Below are 20,620 nucleotides of genomic sequence, written 5' to 3'. Positions count from 1 at the left end.
TTTGTTCAACCAAAAGTAAGGAGCAACACTAAAACTTAAAACAAAAAGAAATTATTACGTACATGAGGGGGGTTTGCCCCCTAGTCAATACCTCGCTCTTTACGCTAAATTTTTTTAGTACTTTCAAAAGACCTATCTATTGTAAACGGCCTTTGTGATTCAGGGATTTGTGATTCGAACAAAATTCAAACTCTGGAGTGAAGAGCAAGGTATTGACTAGGGGGTGAATTCCCTCATGCACGTAATAATTTCTGTTCGTTTTAAGTTTTAATATTGCTCCTTACTTTCAGTTGAAAAAAAACTTGTTTTTTTTATTTTATCTAAAACAAAAATATATACATACTCCGCCGTTTTTACTGAATGAAAGTCTGCTGAATGCAGGGTGTCAAGTAGAAGCTTGTCAAGGGCATAAGCATACATCCAGATGGCGTCGTAAACGAAGCCAGCATAGTCTTGACTATTAAAGCCATGATGCGCACACAGATCTTCATATTTTCGTCTCCATTCACCAACTGATATATCTAAAATGAAATATCCTTTATAGTCTAAAATTGAGTAAGTAAAAAGTTTATAATGCATAGATTACATTAGAAGTGTAGTATTACGGATACACTATGTTGATTTAAAAGTCATTATGTCACAAATTATATAATTTACAGTAAAAAAAGAAAACCTTTTGGGTTTTAGGAGTGTAGGCCAATCTCCTATTCTACCTGCAGGTATATTTCCCTACCCGTGATTTGAGAATAAAAACGTGGAACTGACCTACCCAAAAGACCGGATTAGCAGAAAAGGAGTCACCAACATTTGAAACAAATATTCCTCCGGGAAAAGACATACCACTTTGTACCAAGTTTTTAACCAAGTAATATAACGTAAGTGTGCATTTAGACCATGAAAAGATAGCAAAAATATATAAATCGTATAACATAGCAGTAGACAAAGCAAAGAAAAAAAATTTTGAAATTTGGAATTTTTTGAAAGCCCAAATAATGTTTAGGACAACAGATTAGACCAATCGAGTGTTTGTATTTGGTGCAATGCAACCGGCTGTAAATACAATTTTTACAAAAAATAAGTCACGTACCGCCTTTTTCAATTACCAGATGCTAAGAGGTCAGTATCTCCTCTTAGTGCTTTTCTTCTGACTAAAATAAAAATTAATTAAATTAAATTTTTTTTGGAATATTGGATTTAAACCCCCTCCCCGAAAAAACACAAGATAGAGAACATTTTTGTCAAGAAACGACATTGAACATTTAACAACAGTTCGCATGGAAGTTCTTTCCAGGGGAACAATTTAATAATTTATGTTAATGAACACAAATAAGGTGAAATAAAATTAAGTAAAACATTTTAAGTAGTTGAGTAAAGTTAAAGTTTAGTAAGGTCATATAAAGTTAAAGAACATAGGTAAATGAACAGCAAGCAAAGTGGTACCGTTAACATTAAATGCATCCACAGAAGGTGTGCTTTGAAAACAATATGCGCATTAAAAGAATATAATTTTCTACTGATTCTAAACAATTAAATTAAGGAATGTTGTCCTGAAACGAAACACAAGATCAAATTAAGAAAATTTAAGAGCCTGTGAATGGAAGTTTCATCTCTTTATCCAGTACAGTGCTAAATATCGCTGCGCTCTTTGAGAAACATAGGCGAACCTTTTCCTTTTTAGAAGGATAGGCGTTCTTTTTCCATTGTATCCAAGGGTGATTGCAAAAACCTGTTGTTTTGAACATTGTACGCCAAAAAAACATTTTGCGCAAAGCACGGCCATTCATTGCCATTTTAGGAACGACAAACTTTATTTTCAGAAAAAAATTCCTTATTAGGACTTGTTTAAATAGCTGGTGAAAACCAAGATTTACTTCTACTCAATAATATAAACAAGAATGGAATAAAGAAAAGGGGAGTGAAACACTTAATGAAAAAAAGGAGAAAAATAGAAAGATGAAATCGAATTACGATTATGAAGTCCATAATAAATCCATTGGAAACAAATCTAAATCAGACAGAAATAAGGAAAGAAGTAAGTTTCGTACATAGCTAGATTAAAACTACATAGAACCACAAACTATTTATTTTTCAAAGAATATTTTCACGGATTTTGTTGCAAAATGCGTTTTTTGCCAGAAATTTCCCAGTGGCTGTTCGTTCTTGCTCTGATTTCTCTATTCACCACGTTATCAAAAAATTATCATTCAAGTCATCAGGAAGTTTCAAACAGCTTAAAGTGCGAATATATAATGCTAAATTCACAAGTTTTTCTTCCGAACCCTATAAGTTTTTGATAAGTCAACAGAATTACAAATAAGATAAAACTTCCCTTTCTTTAAATTGTCTGGTAACTGAAAAATTCACCATTGTACACGTTTCATAGCAATGCAGTTTCTTTACTGCATTCACAAGGCTCCAAAGAACTGTCAACTTTTATCTTTTTCCTTGTTCTAGCTTGTTTTAGATTTTCCGCCTCTGGAAAAGTGAGAATATATCCCTTAGAAGTGTTTCCCAAAGGTAGTTCCTAAGGAAACAATGTTTCTCATAAGGATCTCATTACTTTCATAAGATTATTTCACTGATTACAAGCCATAGCTGCAGAGAGGAGTAGAGAAAAAGAAAGGGTTGGGAGAATGGGGATGAGTGACTAATAGATAAACTGAAAGAAATTCAGATAAAAAACAACCATAAATGTTACAAAACTGTTGAGACCTGCCATTTAATCCTCCTCTATCAACACAATTTACTGTCAAACCAATAACGGGAATTATCTATAAGTAAAGAGAGGCCCCTGTCAATAGAAACGAAAATTCTAAAAAAACAGATTATTAGTGATATTGTCTAAATAAAAAAATTCTTCTTTAACGTATTCACAATACTTGAAATTTATTTAGTTTAAGGGTTACCATGAGACGATTTGCATCAGAAAATTTACTAAATTTTATCAGGGGAAGAGAACGCCGCCAAAAATTAGAACAATCCTGGTGAAAATCAAGTTCAACATGCTATATACCCTCTATTTAGGGTTCTCAACCCTAAATAGAGGGTCCAAACCTATATCCACAATATATAGGACACATCGTTTTTTTCCAAAGATAAAATGATCATGGAAGTATGTTTATTTATAATTTTTTATATTTTTCCATCAGGAGCAATTTTATCAAAACAGTAACAATAAAATTTCACATAGTGAGCCGTTCCAAACATAGTGAAAATTTGTAAACCTCATTTCTTACACACCCTAAGTGCTTGAATTTATACTCTCTTAAAATCCTATCTTCCCCCTGAGGGACCAGATTGCTCCCTGGGCCCCTAAAAGGTACAACAGAAACACTAGCTCTTGCCTCCCATCGGTTTTGGTTCAGTTAGAACAACCATTTCTGGTAGATACACTAATAGTAAGAACTTAATGACCCCCGTTCTCTACAAAGGCTGGATAGAGCCCCAAAACGTTGTAAGCCCTAAAACGGCACAACACAGATGTTAAACCCCATCAAGATCGGCTTGGATTTCACGTCCCCTTCTTGTTGATATGCTGGTGTGAAGAATTCAGCGACCCCTTCCCCTACCTCCTTCTGAGGCTGTACCTGGTCTAGAATATAAAAAGCCATATTTAGGATAGTAACACTGCCAGTTAGGAGAAGAGAATACTGCCAAAAATGAATGTGATCCTGGTGAAAATCAAGTTCAATATGCTTGAAAACCCTAGAATAGAGGCTTCAAAGTTCTATTTCACAATATATAGGACACACCACTTTTTTCCAATGGATGTACGTTTATTTGCCTTTTTTCTTTTTTTATTAGAATTTCAGTGAAGGAACTGTTCAAAATTTGGCGGAAATTAGTCAAAATTTGTTCTTAGATATCCTGAATACTAGAATTTATACACCCTTAAAACCCTGTTTTCTCCCTGAGGGATTCGATTGCTCCCTAGACTCCTAAAAGGTACAACACGGACACTAACTCTTACCTCCCATTGATTTTGGTTGAGATCAAACAACCTCTTCTGGTATCTGGTGGAAACGCTAATGACAAAAACCAAATAAACCCCACTCTCTACAAAGGCTGGATAGAGCTTGGACCCCGAAAAGGCACAACACAGAAACTAAACCCTGTCGAGATTGGGCTGGATTCGATGTCCCCTTCTTGTAGATATGCTGGTGTTAACAATTCAGGGACTCCTTCCCGTGCCTGCTTCTGAGGCTGTATCTGCTTTAGAATATCAAAAGCTATAATTAGGATATCAGCCCTTACTTCCCGCTATTTTTGATTGAGGATAGACATCAGCATCTAGAAGATATCATGATGAAAAGAATTCAGGGTTAGTCTCCCTACCCCCCCCCCTATGAATTAGGTGAAACTGGGTATGAATTGTGAGAGGCACAACTCTAGCACATACTATTACTTTTCACCAATAGAGGCTTATATCTGACAGCCCCTTGTGGTGCAAGCTCTAAAGCATGCATGCTGCGGTGCAGGATCTTGATGACAAGAAAAGAGATACCTACGTTTTCTCTCTCCCACAAAGGTCGGGCCCTGGTTGTAATTCACATAAGGAATAATTAACATACTAGCTTTATATTTCATCAAGTTTAGTCAGATACGACTATATCTTCTATTAGATGCTCTTATAATAAAAAATGCGGGACACCACTTTCCCCTTGCCTATCACAAGCTTTAGTTCGTGTCCAAAAACTCAACCGTAATCTACGACACTCCCTCTTACATATTATCAAGTTTGGTTCAGGTTTAGCAGGTTCCCCCTTGTATGTCAGATTGGGTCATGGTCCCCAAAAGGTATAGCTAAGACGCTAGCTCTTACTTCCCACCTAATTTAACTAAGGTCCGACAGTCTCCTTATGGAGATATGGGAAATTTAAATAAATGACCAAAACTGGAATTTTCCAATTATACAGCACTAGGAGTCAACTTAATCTTTCCTGACACCGGACAGAATTCAGCAACTGGTAGGCTATTTATATGAACTGAACAGGTTTCATGTTCATGTTGGGGTAAACATCCAAACATAAACACAGACTTTCTTAATTAAGCTGTTCTTGTCCTTCCAAAAGTTAAAATGGGATTATAAACCCTAATCCCCGGATTATTGATTTTTACTTATTTTTAAACCTCATCAATGGTTTTAAAAAAATATAAGCATTTCAATCCAAGCATTCAAATTTTAATTTTATTCCAGTAACAGTCTCAAAGGTGTCAACAAACACAGCTTTCGTAAACTGGTTCACCCTGCTTTCTCCATAACAAAAAAGTTAATTTTTGGTTGACAGGCTTGCTTTCTAGTTACTTTCTGGATGTAACAGTAGAATCTTAAACTGTCTATTCTGTTGCTTTAAATTCACGAAGGAAATGAATTGTATATCTTATTTTATTACTACTTAAGAGTTGGTGGGAGTAACTATTGTACATTTGGTTTATCTTATTGTTTTCAATCATTTTAAGTTTTTTTTTAACAACTTCAGGGGTGTTAGGTTTTATCTTGTTTTTATTCTAGTCTTTCTGTTTTTGTTTTCTTGCTGTTGCCGTTTCTCTTCTTGTCATTCTCATCCCCCCTGACGACCCTTCTTTCAACATATAATGTTTCTAAATTAATGGATAAGTTTTAATTGAACTAATTGACGTCCTAACGTTTTATTAACGCCTTGCTTTACTACATAACGTTAATTGAATAAAACGAGACAAAAAAAACAACATAAAAACAACTTTTGTTCCTCGATAAGTCGAACACTCTTAAGCTTCAGCTGAAGCTTATCCATCCATGAAGTATGGTGCTAAATTGAGAGAGGAATTTGGGACAATATTTGGGGGCACCCACCCACCCAGAGTCTCGGGCAAGTGACCCAAAAATTCAAAAAATTTGTGAAAAATTCAAATTTTTTCAGAATGTGGGGCTAAGCTTAGGCAACGAATAGGTACTATTTGAAAGATAAAGATGGCTTTAAACGATTGTTTGCCTGTTATTTCTAAGCAAATCTACGATCCTATGTCAATTTTAAATTCTTGGTCAACCTTCCTAAGACCATAGGCGGGGGTGCCTTGTTTGCCTCTCATTACAGGCAATCTAACGGTCTTATGTCAATTTTTGAATTCTTGATCAGCATGCCTAAGACTCTAGGCAGGCATGCCTTTCCAAAAACTAACCTGACAACTATGTGTCCAATAAGAGAGTCATGCATACTCCTGCCATTTACCCGTGCTCCAGCCATTTTAAAATTTGCCTCTCAATTACTTGGACTATCTGTCTTGGCTTTTCTCTGTCTACAATTACCCAGCGTCTCGATGCAACCTATGCAACCTACTGCAAAATACTTGATAACTTCAATTCAAAATCAACGGAAACCATTGAAAATGGTGTCGTGTCGAAAAAAAGTACACTATTGGAATTGCCTGGGCCCAAAACCTTCATACTTCATGAATAATTTAGTGCCTCTACACTGAAAGACCACTTAAAAATTGCGTGTACTAAATGCTAAAATGAGATAAGACTGAAATGTGGAGATATGTCTCCACAAAGCCAAATCAACTGTTTATGAAGAACAAGCTCAGAGAAAAGCTTGAACCTACCATGTCGCATGGATATAGTAAGTATTCTTCAGTTTTTGAGAAATTTAATTTGAAAAGGAGAAATTGAGCAATTTCGCAGGAGAAAAAGAGCAATTTTGAAAAGGAAAAATCGAGATATGATCAACTGACATGACAGGGCAAATAATAACATCCCCAATAAGTTTCTACGTTGAATTAAACAAGATCCCAACATACTAAAATAAAAAAAAAATATTAAAATAAGATAAGAAATAACACCTATTTAGATTTAAATACAAAATATTAAAGGGATTTAAAGATCCATTTCAAGCTTATTCTCTGGAGAGGGAGGGGGGCTAGTCTACCAAGTATGGTTATGGGGTAGGCTCTTGCTTTTAAACTCTCCGAAGCTGGTTGTTATCTTTTATAATTATTTTATGAAAGAGTTCACAAATAAAACCTACTTGTAATTGATACTGTCTAGGCTTGTCTAAAATGCTATGGAAACAAAAAATTCAAACATGAAATGCATACTTCCTCAGTTTCTATCTCCCACACATATTCAAGTTTCATTCATGCTTCATTAATGCCTGCTTATTTGATAATAAGCATTCTCTTTACGCGAATAAAATTAGAAGTTCCGAGTAATATCTAGAAGACAATAACTGAACATTAACAACAATATTAAGTGAGGGTTTACGAACTCTTATCTCCGTTGTGTACGACTATTTCCATGTATTCTCCAAGTAAATTTACTAAATTAAAAAAAAGTTTGTCTTTTAATGCTATTCTAAAAAACAAGTGCGAGTGCAGCTTCTTTATCTTGTAAAAGTTTCCTATCTTTTTTCGCAGATATCTTACATCAGAACAATATTTAACCTACAATATATGACCTAAAAATATTCGAGTTTTAATAAAAAAAAGAAAATAAAAAATTCTCCAACACAAAAGAGACCAGGTGATTTGGTTACTACCCCAACCCTACCCAGATTGAGAAAATCTACAAAACAAAATACAAAAAAAATTGAACACAGAACACTGTTGTGGCGCAGCAGGATTTATCTCTGCTTGATAATACGAAACCCCAGATTGGAACTCGGTTGCAGCAGCCCGCTGCAGGACCAAATAAGGTCCTTCCAGTTCTCAAATTTGGAAAGCCTTATATTCCACGGGGGGTATTTTCCGAGCCGTGGGGGGTGTTTTCCGAGCCGCGGGGGTATTTCCAGAGGGGTATTTTCCAGGGGGTATTTTCTTCGGGGGGGGGGAGGGTATTTTTTTTGCGGGGGATATCTAGCTAAACGCCTAGAACCGCTAAAAATGGATCAACTATTAAAATTGTTCTGCCGAAAAAACGCAAACAAATATGTCCAGTATTGTAGTCACTTTGCGATAGCATAGGAGATAGAGGCGTGCAAAGTCGTCAAAGGGCAAAGCAGTTCAATCCTGTCTATCTTAAGGAAGTTCTCTATAATAATCTGGTAGCTGTTGATAAGACTAATCTTTTTTTATGAAGATTATAAAATTTTTGTAGTATTTTGTTCGAATAGACGAACACCGAACTGGTTATACAGATCAGACTGGCTTCAAAGTGAAAAAATGGGTTCGTGTCAACCTCGGAGTTTTTATTATCTGATGTTTGAACTATTTTTAACAAAATGGCTATCTCAAAATTTTTGTCGGATGGGTTTTGGGAAAAAGGGCGTGGGGGCGGGGGAGGGGGAGAATAATTAACCTTCGGTCTCTTTTGACTCTTTAAAAGGGAACTAGAACTTTCTATTTTCAATCAAATGAGCCCTCTCTGAAGTTTATAAGAGCATCCCATCTATAAGAATCATACATCTCCCCAGAGTATAACTTACAACACCAGTCCCTGGGCCCTGGGGGGTTGTGTCGACCCCGGAGTTTTAATATCTGATGGTTTAACTATTTTTAACAAAATGGTCAACTCCAATTTTTATCGGATGGGTCAATCCATCCGATAAACCGAAAGGCGTGGGGGGTGGGAGGGGCTAGTTGCCCTCCAATCATTTTCACTCTGAGTAAATGAAATACAACTTTTAATTTCCATCCAAATGAACCCTCTCTGAAGTTTATACGAGCAACCCTTTCATAATAACCACATACGGCATACGGCCCCAGAACATAGCTTACAATGCCTGCCCCCGGGCCCTGGGGGGGGGGGGTTTTGTCGACACTGGAATTTTTGTTATCTGAAATTTGAACTATTTTGAAAAAAATGGCAGACTCAAAGTTCTTATCAGATGGGTTTGAGGAAAATAGGGTGTGGGAGGGGGGCTAGTTGCCCTCTTTTAACTCTTAAAAAGTGAACGAGAGCTTTCAATTTCCAATTATATGAGCTCTCTCCGAAGTTTATACGAGCATGCCTTCCATAAGAACCATATATGCCCCCTGAGCAATACTTACAAGGCCTGCCCCGGGCCCTGGAGGGGTTGTGTCGACACAGGAGTTTTTCTTATCTGACCTTTGAACTATTGTTAACGAAACGGCCATACGTAAAGGAGTTTTTGTTATATGATCTTTGAACTATTTTTAACAAAATCGCTACCTCATATTTTTTATCAGATGTGTTTCGGGGAAAAAGGGCTTGGGGGGGCTACTTGCCCTCCGATTACTTTTGACTCTTAAGAATGTCACTGGAACTCTCTATTTCCAATAGAATGAGCCCCTTTTAATGTTTATACGACAACCCTTCTATATGAAGTGCCTCTGGGAAAAAAAATAATGCAGTTTGGGGGGAGGGAGAGGCTAGCTGCCCTTCAATCACTTTTGAATCCTAAAAAGTGAATTACAACTTTCAATTTCCAATCAGATGAGCCCTCTATGAAGTTTTTACGAGCATCCCTGCCATAAAAACCATATATGCCCCAGGGCAAAACTTACAACGCCTACTTCCGGGCCCTGGGAGGCTGTGTCGACACCGGAATTTTTTGTTATCTGAATTTTGAATTATTTTTAACAAAATGTCTATCCCAAAATTTTTATCTGATGCATTTAGGGCTTTGGGGGGGGCGGGTTAGTTGCCCTCCGATCTCTTTTGACTCTTAAAAAGTGAACAAGACCTTTCAATTTCCAACCATATGAGCCCTCTCCGAAGTTTATACGATCATCCCTTCCATAAGAACTATATATGCCCCTAGAGCATTACTCATAACGCCTGCCTCCGGGCCCTGGGGAGTTGCGTCGACACAGGAATTTTTCTTATCTGATCTTTGAACTTTTTTTTATGAAATGGCAATTATAAAATTTTTATCGGATGGGCTTGGGGAAAAATAGGGGTGGGGGGGGGGGGGGCTAGTTGCCCTCAGTTATCTTTGGACTCTTAAAAATTGAACTAGAACTTTCAATTTCCAATCAAATGAGCCCTCTCCGAAGTTTATACGATCATCCCTTCCATAAGAACTATATTTGCCCCTAGAGCATTACTCATAACGCCTGCTTCCGGGCCCTGGGGAGTTGCGTCGACACAGGAATTTTTCTTATCTGATCTTTGAACTTTTTTTTATGAAATGGCTATTATAACATTTTTATCGGATGGTCTTGGGGAAAAATGGGTGTGGGGGGGGGGGGGCTAGTTGCCCTCAGTTATCTTTTGACTCTTAAAAATCGAACTAGAACTTTCAATTTCCAATCAAATGAGCCCTCTCTGAAGTTTGTACGAGCATCTATTTCATAAGAAACATATACGCACCCAGGACAACACTTACAACCACTATCCCCCTGGCCCTGAGGGAGTTTTTGTTATCTATTTTTTTAAAAATTTCCAAAAGAATGGCTCTAAAAATTAGTAGCGGATGGGCCTGGGGAAAAAAAGACGAGGGGGGGGGCTATTAACCCTTACATCTTTTGATTCTTAAAAAAAGAATTAAAATACTCGATTTCCAATTAAGGTAGCCCTCTATAGAGCTTATAAGAGCTTCCCTTTCATAAGAACCATACATGACCTTAGGGCATAACTTAGAACGCCTTCCCCTATGCCCTGGGGGGTTGTATTGGCACCTGAGTTTTTCTTATCCGACCTTTGCACTATTTTTAACAAAATATTTATCTAAAAAAAATTTCATGAGATGGGTTTGGAAAAATAAAGTGTGGGGGGGGGGGCTAGCTGCTCTCGGATCTCTTTTGACTATTCAAACTTGCGCTCGAACTTTCTGTTTCTAATCAAATGAGGCTTCTCGGCAGCTTATACGAGCACCCCTCTCATACGAACCATATATGCTCCAGGGCATAACTTACACCGCCTGCCCCCGGGCCCTGGGGGGGGGGGGGTTGTGATTACACCTGAGTTTTTGTTATCTGACTTTTGAGCAGTTTTTAATTTGGGGAAAAAGGGGCGTGGGAGGTCTAGTTGCCCCCCAATCTCTTTTGACTCAAAAAGCTGAATTAGAACTTTTAATTTCCAATCAAATGCGCCTTCTCTGAAGTTTTTGCGAGCATCCCTTCAATAAGAACCATATATTCCCCCAGGGCATAACTTAAAACGCCTGCCCTAGGGGCCTGGGGGGCTGTGTCGACCCCGAAGTTTTTGTTATATGGTCTATGAACTATTTTTTTTTAAAGCATCTCAAAGTTCTTATCAGATGGGTCTGAGGACAAAAGGGCGTGGAGGGCGGGGGGACTAGGTACCCTTCAATCTCTTTTGACTCTTAAAAAGTGAACTAGAACTTTCAATTTCCAATCAAATGAGCCCCCTTTGAAGTTATTACGGCATTCCTTCCATAAGACCCATATATGCCCCAGGGGCATAACTTACAACGCCTGCCCCCGGGCCCTGGGGGGTCGTGTCGACACCGAATTTTGCTATATTATCTTTGAACTATTTTTAACAAAATAGCTATCTAAAAAAAAAAAAATCAGATGCATTTGGGAAAAGAGGGTTTGGGGGGGGGGAAGCTGGTTACCCTCTGATATCTTTTGACGCTGAAAAAGTGAACTAGAACTTTCAATTTCCAATCAAATTATGACCCTCTCTGAAGTTTATACGAGCATTCCTTCCATAAGAACCATATATGCCCACAGGGCATAACTCATAGCCCTTGCCCTGAAGACTGTGGAGAGGAGTGTCCTGCTCAAACATATAATTTTTAGAACTTTCAACTACATTTAACAAAATGGCTATATCAAATTTTGATTGGATGTGTTTGGGGAAATGGTGGGCGTGGGAGGGATGTTAGTTGCCTTCCAATCACTTTTGACTATTGCAAAGGGAAATAGCCATTTACATTTCCAATCGAATGAGTCCTTTCTGAAGTTTCTACGACAACGCTTTCTATAAAAACCTTATATTCCCCCAGGGAATAACTTACAACCCCTGCCCTGAGAGCTGTGGGGGGGGGAGGGAGGAGGGGTTTTATCCTCAAAGACCTAATTTCCTGAATTTTTAACTACGTTGAACAAAATGCCTATCTCAAAATTTTGATTGGATGTGTTTGGGGAAAAGGTGGCCGTGAGAGGGGGGTTAGTTGCCCTCCAATCACTTTTGACTATTAAAAAGGACACTAGCCCTTTGAATTTTCAATCAAATGAGTCCTTTTTGAAGTTTCTACGACAAAGCTTTCTATAAAAACCTTATATGTCCCCGGGGCATAATTTACAAGCCTCACCTTGAGGGCTGTGGGGGAGTGTCCTCCTCAAAAACATAATTTATATATAAAAATCAACTACGCTGAACAAAATGGCTATCTCAGAATTTTGATTGGATGTGATTGGGAAACTGGTGGCCGTGGAAGGGGTGTTAGTTGCTTTCCATTCACTTTTGACCCTTAAAAAGGGCACTAGAACTCTCAGTTTCCAATAGAATAAGCCCCCTTTGAAGTTTCTACGATGACCCCTTTCATATGAAGTGCCTCTGGGGAAAAAAAATAAAAAAACATTGAAGCCGTATGGCCTTTACTATAGGCAACGCTATAGCGTTGCCTCTGATAGACCAGGGAGAAAAATGTGAGTATCAATAGGGGCAGAGAATGCAGGGTTTAATTTTTGGGTAGAGTTTGTTTTTCTGGAGAGGAATTTATCGGCAAATTAGATCGACATCGTATCGGTATGATCGGCAAATTATATTGTATCGTATCGGTGCGATAACAGTATATCGGGGCATCAGTATCGGAACCAAAAAATCCATATCGCTGGGGCCTTGGTCTAGATTGCCATTAAAATTCGATTCCCGCTACTTTTATTATTATAGCAAAAAACAATTGGCAATGGAAGAGACACAGACACCAAATAAGACCAAATTCTGTATGGCTAGAATGAGCAATATCGTCAAGAATGTGTACTTACTTTCTTGCATAATTGCATCATCTTCTGCAAAATTTGAATAAGACAAGCCAAGGTGACCATCAATTGCTTCCAGCATTTGTTCTGTGGTGCAATCCACTTCATCATTTCTGTGTTCTGTAATGTACCAGTCCTTCCTGTACCAAGTCGGAAGAAACCAAACGAAGCCATTCTTTGCAGTCATGCCTTCATGGTAAGCTTCGCACATTACAGCTCGAGCCCAGTGATCGTAGAATTCCCCAATGAGGATTCGGGAATGTTTGTCTTTCAGTTCACGCAAATACTAGAAAAATATGTTAAACAAATTAAATAAAGGTAGATCACCATGTGAAATAGAGGTTAGAAATGGACTAGGATGAATTACAACAAATACGTCGATAGTTGAGGTGTATTTGTAAAGTATTACAAATTTCGTCAGACAAAGTTGAGAGGATGTTTCTTAAATGCCATTTCTACATATCGAAGCATTGAAAACATCGTCGAACGCCTGAACATCGTAAAATGTCGAACACGTCTGATACATCAAACAGCCTGATTTGTGTCTGGTATTTTGTTCAGGATTTTTGAGTTTTTTGCTTTCGCTCCAAGGACCCGAGAGAAAGCCCTCAGGAAATCATTCTAGATGAATCTACAGAGTCCGTGTACATGTGTTTCACGTGTTCTCTTGTCTAGGTGTATCCTTCTTCTGATAATGTAAGCTAGATGTCAAGGCCTTCTTCTGATAATGTAAGATAGATGTCAAGGCCGTATCCAGGGGGGGGGGTAGGCTAGAGGGTTTCAACCCCCCTCCCCAAAATAATTGTCTGACTCGTAAAAACGTAACAAAAGTGGACATAAACAAATTTTGTATACGTTTTTTGAATTTTTTGTTGTGTAAACTCCCCCCCCCAAAAAAAAATGAGTAAAACCCCCTCCGAAAAAACATTCTAGATACGGCCCTGCTAGATGTGCACCAACATGCATTCCTCCTCAAATTAAAACGCAGTGAGACATGAAGAGAAATCTCCTCAGAATGATGTGATCCCAGTTTTCTAAAGTGAAAGTCACAATCCCATTGATATAGGCACCCCAAGATAAATTAGCCGAAGATTAAACTTGCACGGGGTAAATCAGTCGACTGTCTTAATGTGTTCTTTCCAAGGAATGGGGCTAGAATGACAGCGTGGGACCTTCAATCAGGAGGCAAGAAAGTCCTTTATTTTTACTGCATTAAAGACGATCACCGAAGTGTAAGACCGTATTCTAATCTCCAGGAACTACTAAACTCTTCGTTTTTTAAGTAGGAAGCATGAGCTGTTTTGTCACCTGAGAACTGATGTATATTGTTTTGTAGTGTGCCCCCATGTCATTAACATATGCGAGTTATAGAGTAGGGCTGATAACGTTACTTTGAGGAGCTCCAACGTCCAGAATATGGTTGTCGTCTGTAAAACCACCAAAGACAAAATTTCATGTAACAATTGTTTAAGAACTTTCAACCACACCGTATATCACACAGTTTAGCAACAGAACTGTATACCAAATATCGGAGACTCTATCGGAAGCCTTTGAAAGGTTGAAATAAATAATCTTATGCCAAAATTCCGAGTAAGATACCCCTTGAAAAAATATCATATTTACTCAAAATCCTAAAGTAGGAAGATAGTATCAGTCCGATTATAATTTCGATTCAATTTAAGCAGAATCTCTAAAGAATATTCTCCATTTTACTCCAAGCAAAATATTCAAGAAATTAATGCAAAAACTTGAACGATTAGTAGCTGTACGACGGGACTCCAACAGCGATAAATATTTTGGAGAGCATTAAAAGAAAGCCACCCTCCGTTGTTTCGTGATTTCAAAAGCTGAAACAAATTCCAAAATTTATGAAAGCATGCCTAATCGACATGCATTTTAATTGGACAAACCAAACGTCACAAACCACACAAAAAAACGTCACAAACGTCACAAACCAAAAAATATTTAGGGGGCACACATACCTGACTGATTGGGACGTCATTTTTACTAGCTAATTTACCAACCACCATCAAAACTTATGTAGATTTTTGGTGAAATCAAGGGAGAATTGGTAGACTTATATTTATGGATTCTACCATTTTCATTGACTAGATAAAATGGAGAATATTCTTTAGAGATTCTGCTTAAATTGAATCGAAATTATAATCGGACTGATACTATCTTCCTACTTTAGGATTTTGAGTAAATATGATATTTTTTCAAGGGGTATCTTACTCGGAATTTTGGCATAAGATTATTTATTTCAACCTTTCAAAGGCTTCCGATAGAGTCTCCGATATTTGGTATACAGTTCTGTTGCTATCTGTGCGATATACGGTGTGGTTGAAAGTTCTTAAACAATTGTTACATGAAATTTTGTCTTTGGTGGTTTTACAGACCACAACCATATTCTGGACGTTGGAGCTCCTCAAAGTAACGTTATCGGCCCTACTCTATAACTCGCATATCAGAAATCAAGGGAGAATTGGTAGACTTATATTTATGGATTCTACAATTTTCATTGACTAGATAAATACACCAGAGGGAAGTATCCCCCATCAACCCCTATACATGAGACTAAACCTACATCATATAGTGGTGATAAATTTTCGTATTGCAACAGCTATATCACAACAGCTTATTATGATAAAACTCTTTCTCAACTGAACAGAGTGAGTGGGCCCGGGGGACCTTCATTTGCAACAGTTTCATATTCTTATAGAAGTTTCCAAAAAAACTGCACAATTGTTTTCAAATATTCATGGCCAAAAGGAATAAAGTGTATCAGATAAGGGTGTGTGATTTTCATACTTTTGTAAACGTTTTCTACTCCTTTTTGGTGTCATGGGTTTGCTTTAGCATTGGTAAGCGTGTAGTCGAATCATTCAGAGCTATGAGTTCACGTGGGAGGAGGTACAAGAGACTCACTACAAACTATGCATTTATTATGCGGAGTCTATATGCAATAATTTGAAAACAAGCACAAGACAGAACTTGACTCAATCAGGTCTCAAGAGGAACTGCTTAAAACACTTCAGGAATCCGCTTATAAATGCTTCCCAAAGCCCTTAGAATTAGGTCTTGAGAAACATGTTATTACATACTTTGTTAGAACTTGGCTATCTGACACATTTTACTTTTCTGGTAATAAACCCAGTATCCCACTATTCTTTCCAGAAGACAAACATCATAAATCCTACTGACCCCAGCGTTCTACTTACAAGGAAAGGAAAAATGCTTCTGAAGTAATTCACAATAGCAGTTATTTTTTCTTCCAAACAGCTTGAACGCAAAGCACTTTTCTACAGACATAACATTCTAAAGATCTCTGATAAATTAGAAGTTTCAGTTCCAATCAATCTAACATAATTCCGCCAGATACAATAAACAATATTCAAATTTTGCAGAATATTAGCTAAAAAACGTAAAATATTCACAAAATTTCTACGATATATCAATTATTAGTAGCAAAGTTGTTCAAAGACTCTGGAAAACAAAAAATCTCAGATATGTCCGTTCTTTCTAGTCACCCCTTCCCGATAATTGCTTATCCACGTGGCGAAATAGTCTATCTAAATGCTCCCATTGCACTAGGCGGAGTTTCCCAAGAGAAATTCTACAACAGAGCACATTTTTTAAGCACATTTTTTAAAGTTCGTTTCTGTTTTAAGGTTCAAATACTCTCTGTCGTTTTGGGTATGATGATATGCCTATTTAAATTTATAGAAGTGAACTTTCAGTCATAACCATCGGAAATTGGCCATGTTTTGATTTATCATCTAAATTAGGATGAAGCTCAATCGAATGAATGGGAAATCTTCTTTGGGGATTGATGGGTTTCCGGTTGCTCTATCGTTGAAAAATAATGTCTCTCTTTGTGGTTATTTACAATTTTCCTATCTTGCCTGTTTCTCTTTTTCCCTATTATATCAAATTTTGGTCTTTGAAATATGAAAGCTCGTTTTTATATAAGTAGCGTGGAAAACTTGAGCAGGACCAAAGGATTTTTGAAAATGCAAAAGCTGAAAAAGCAAAATTTGAATAGCTTTGCCGAGGAGTTGAGCTGTATAAAGTGGGACTCGGTCCTGGGAATTTCTGGTGATTCTTCTCTAGCGTATAATCAGTTCATGTATATTTTCCAACCGATTTGATAAAATAACATGATAAAAAAAGGAGCTTGTTATATGAGCAATATCTTAACAGTCAGGATGACGCAGATTTTACGGAGTTCAAGCGAGTGAGAAATAAGGCGAATAGTATGAGAAGGCAAGCAAAGAAGAAGTATTTTGAAGAAAAGTTTTCTGATAGTAAGGGAGATACCAAAGCCACATGGCAGGTTATTAATGAGTTTATGGAAAATCAGAAAAGTAGTCAGTGGCCTTGCATTGATATAAATGGAAGTTATGTGAGTGATAAAAATGTAGTCGCGAATCATCTTGGCCAGTTTTATTCTCAGGTTGGCTCGTCTCTTCAAGAGAGTGTAAGGTGTGACAGGGAAAATTTACTTAGCGAGGAATTCGTGGACTCTCGTGGAGATACTATTGAGTTCCAGTTTGGAGAGTGTACAAGTGATGAAGTGATTAAAATAGTGAAAAATATAAAATTGAATTCTGTTGGGATAGATGGCGTGAATCTGAGAACTTTTAAAGCTGTGTTAATGTATATACTACCATGTATTCTCCATATTATGAATTTATCTATGGTAACGGGGACTTTTCCAGAAGCATTGAAGCAAGCTAAATTTATCCCGCTTGACAAAGGGGGTGCCAGGTCAGATGCTGGAAACTAGAGACCAATATCGATACTGCCTTTGTTGTCAAAAATTTTGGAAAAAGTGATTCATCGCCGTCTATACGACCATCTCACGAAACATAGCCTACTCAGTGACACCCAATTCGGGTTTTGAAAAGGTCATTCCACTAGTCATGCTGCCATTCATCTTGTTGATTTTGTAAATAATTGTTTAGTAAAAGGTGAAATCCCCCTAACAGTATTTTTTGATCTTAGGAAAGCATTTGATACGGTAGATTTTAAAATTTTATTGCAAAGATTAGAATGCTTAGGTGTTAAAGGAGTGAGTTTGAAGTGGTTTGAAAGTTATTTGTGTGGGAGGTCTATTAAAGTGATGATCGATGATGCTTTTTCTTCCCCTTATCAAGTGTCGTGCAGTGTGCCACAGGGATCGGTCCTTGGTCCACTTCTGTATCTGGTTTATGTGGATACCATGAGGTTTTATCTTCCAGATTGTTGTTTAACGTCATTCGCTGATGACACTGCAGTTACGTTTTCTAGTCGTTGTCTGGATAGTCTTGCGTTGAAAGTGAATTGTGTTCTGAGAAATTTCCATGTTTTTACTAGTTTGAGTCTGTTACCAGTTAATGTTACTAAGACTAATTTTATTGTATATTCTAGAGTAGGCAATCCCATGATATTGATGGTAGAATTCTGTTTATTAATAAGCCTGTAGTTCAAGTTCAAGAAATCAGGTACTTAGGTTTTTACATTGATTGTAATTTTTCGTGGAAACGCCAAAGTGATGTTGTTGCCACAAAGGTTGCACGTGGCCTTGGAGTGATTCGTCGTTTTAAAAATTTTTTACCCCAGAGAGTCTTATTGCTTTTATACCATGCTTTGATTCACCCATATGCTTCGCATGGCTGTATGTTATGGGTGAGTAATTTTTATGTGAATTTTAAAGATGTTCAGACTCTTCAAAATAAAGCAATGTGTCTTATTGGCGGGTATGTTAAAGGTACACATAACACTTAAGCTTAGTTCAAGAAGTTGCAAGTGTTGAATGTAGGACAGCTACGGGACTACCAAATAGGAATCTTTGTCTATCAATGCTGGAATGATTTTAGTCCAGAGGTTTTTCGTGATTATTTTAGTGACAATAGGTCTTTGCACCATTATGAAACTCTTCATGCTAGTGACTTCATTGTTCTGAATAGAAGTGGAACCAGGGCCGGCTTCCATACTAGATTTTCAGGACCTAATGTGTGAAACTCTGTTCCAGAGAGCATTCGGGCGGCTGAGCACCTGGGGTTATTTAAAAAGAAATTGAAAAAATATTTGTTAGGTCAAGGTTCATAGTTTGTTTTGTTTTAATATTATTATTTATCTTTATTATTATTATTATTATTATTTAAATGAATTGATGAGAGATTGTTTTTTTCCTTTCTTTTCAGTGTTTTTGTTTTATTATTATTATTATTATTAATTAATTAATTTTTTTTGTTCCTTTGTTTATAGTTAATCATTAATTAGTAAATGAGTTGTATGTACCCGCCCAGTCGCAAGTGCTTTTTTGTATCTTTCTTGGGGCGGGTATTGGCATATTAGTTAAATGTATTTTGATGTTAAATAAAATGAATTGAACTGAATTGAACTGAAATTGAACTCTGTTACGATAAGTAAACGAGCATAAGATTTACCCTTATAAGATTCTAAACTTGAAAACAAAAAATAATAATCTTTATGAATGAAGAAATTAAATGTAGACGAAAAGAACTTGTAATAAGTAGCCTAATATAGTCAAATTAAAATAATTACAAACTACCAAAAATAAGACTGGTCCACCACTATTCCTCATAGTACCCTAAAAGCTACAATGCCAGGCTAAAACCTTTAATGAGGTTTAACACTTTACTGAAAACTTAATGGATCGCTTCATATATTACCAATTAACCATTACTTGTGCATCCCAAATGCATCCACTGATATCTCTAGCTCCGTAGAAAATATTAATAATGTTAGACAGGGCGGAAAAGTAAGGGTGGGCAGGGGCAAAGGTTGGTTCGGGAGGACATGGTAGGGGAGGGGAGGGGGAGTTGATTATTGAAGAGGGATAGAGAAAGGATTTGTTATTATTATTTTTCTTTTATATTTTTATTTATCTATTATTATTTTTCATTCGGTTAATAATTTATTTATCTATTTTTCCATATGTATATATAGGTTATAGTTTATTTATTTTTGGTTTATTTATAATAATTTTAATTAAATAGTTGAGGTTTCAGTAAATGGTCGAGTTAACACGTAAGTAGTTACGTAGACTTTCGCACGATCGCAAACGCTCATAGGTTTTCTCCAGCGCGAAAGGGTTGTTTAATTCATTTATTTGTTTTTGTGAATGTGGACTATTAAACTTATGAACTTATGCCAGGCGGCAAAACGTAGTCAATGCATATAAGGACAAAAAGAAAAGGAACAACTAATGAACCACCTTCCTAACATAGTACCCCCTTCTTGTCAGTGCAAAGCTTAAACGTAACCACCAAACTTTTTTTTGCAAAAAGGAAAAGTCGGGATTAGTCCCATAATAACTCTTTTGCAACTTTGTGCCCCGCCCGGTAGCTGTAGTATCGTTTATGTATTTTTGGTAAATTTATTGATGTGTGTCTGAAACAGTGGAAAGTCACTGTAATAGTAGAAAGGCAATAAAGCCATTAGAAAAAAAGCAGAGAAGTAATAAAAAAAAACAATACTTTCTGTTCCTGACAAACTTTCCTACTCTTTCCATTACAAAACATTAACGATTGACTCATTTCTATCTTTTAGGCGTAAAAATGAGAACTCAGGAATCATAATTTACTTTTCTAGCTTTATTCCATCCCCCTAGCTGTAGTATCGTTTATGTATCCTTGATGCATACGTTGATGTCTCTAGCTCAGTGGAAAATCGTAACAACGCTAGACAGGCAGTAAAACGCAGTAGAAAAGAAAGAAGATGTAATAAATAACCCTATGAATGTCTTTTCTGACACATTTTCCCACTCTTTTCATTGCAA

At 37.0% G+C, this 20,620-nt stretch overlaps 1 protein-coding gene across 1 annotated transcript in view; it reads right to left on the bottom strand.

Moving 5' to 3' along the window:
* The window catches only part of LOC148947203 (uncharacterized), a 180,266-nt gene that overhangs the window by 82,977 nt on the left and 76,669 nt on the right, over window positions 1–20,620 (bottom strand). Inside the window, exons 4-5 of the mRNA XM_089096533.1 lie at window positions 12,838–13,117; window positions 344–521 (exon numbers count right to left, since the gene is read on the bottom strand). Coding sequence (XP_088952659.1) covers window positions 344–521; window positions 12,838–13,117 — 458 coding nt within the window. The remainder of the gene's footprint in view (window positions 1–343; window positions 522–12,837; window positions 13,118–20,620) is intronic.

This window comes from Artemia sp. Qi Xiang Cuo, chromosome 11 (assembly GCF_049724085.1).
Source record: "Artemia sp. Qi Xiang Cuo chromosome 11, ASM4972408v1, whole genome shotgun sequence".
Lineage (NCBI taxonomy): Eukaryota > Metazoa > Arthropoda > Branchiopoda > Anostraca > Artemiidae > Artemia > Artemia sp. Qi Xiang Cuo.
This window is presented reverse-complemented; position numbering and strand designations above follow the sequence as displayed.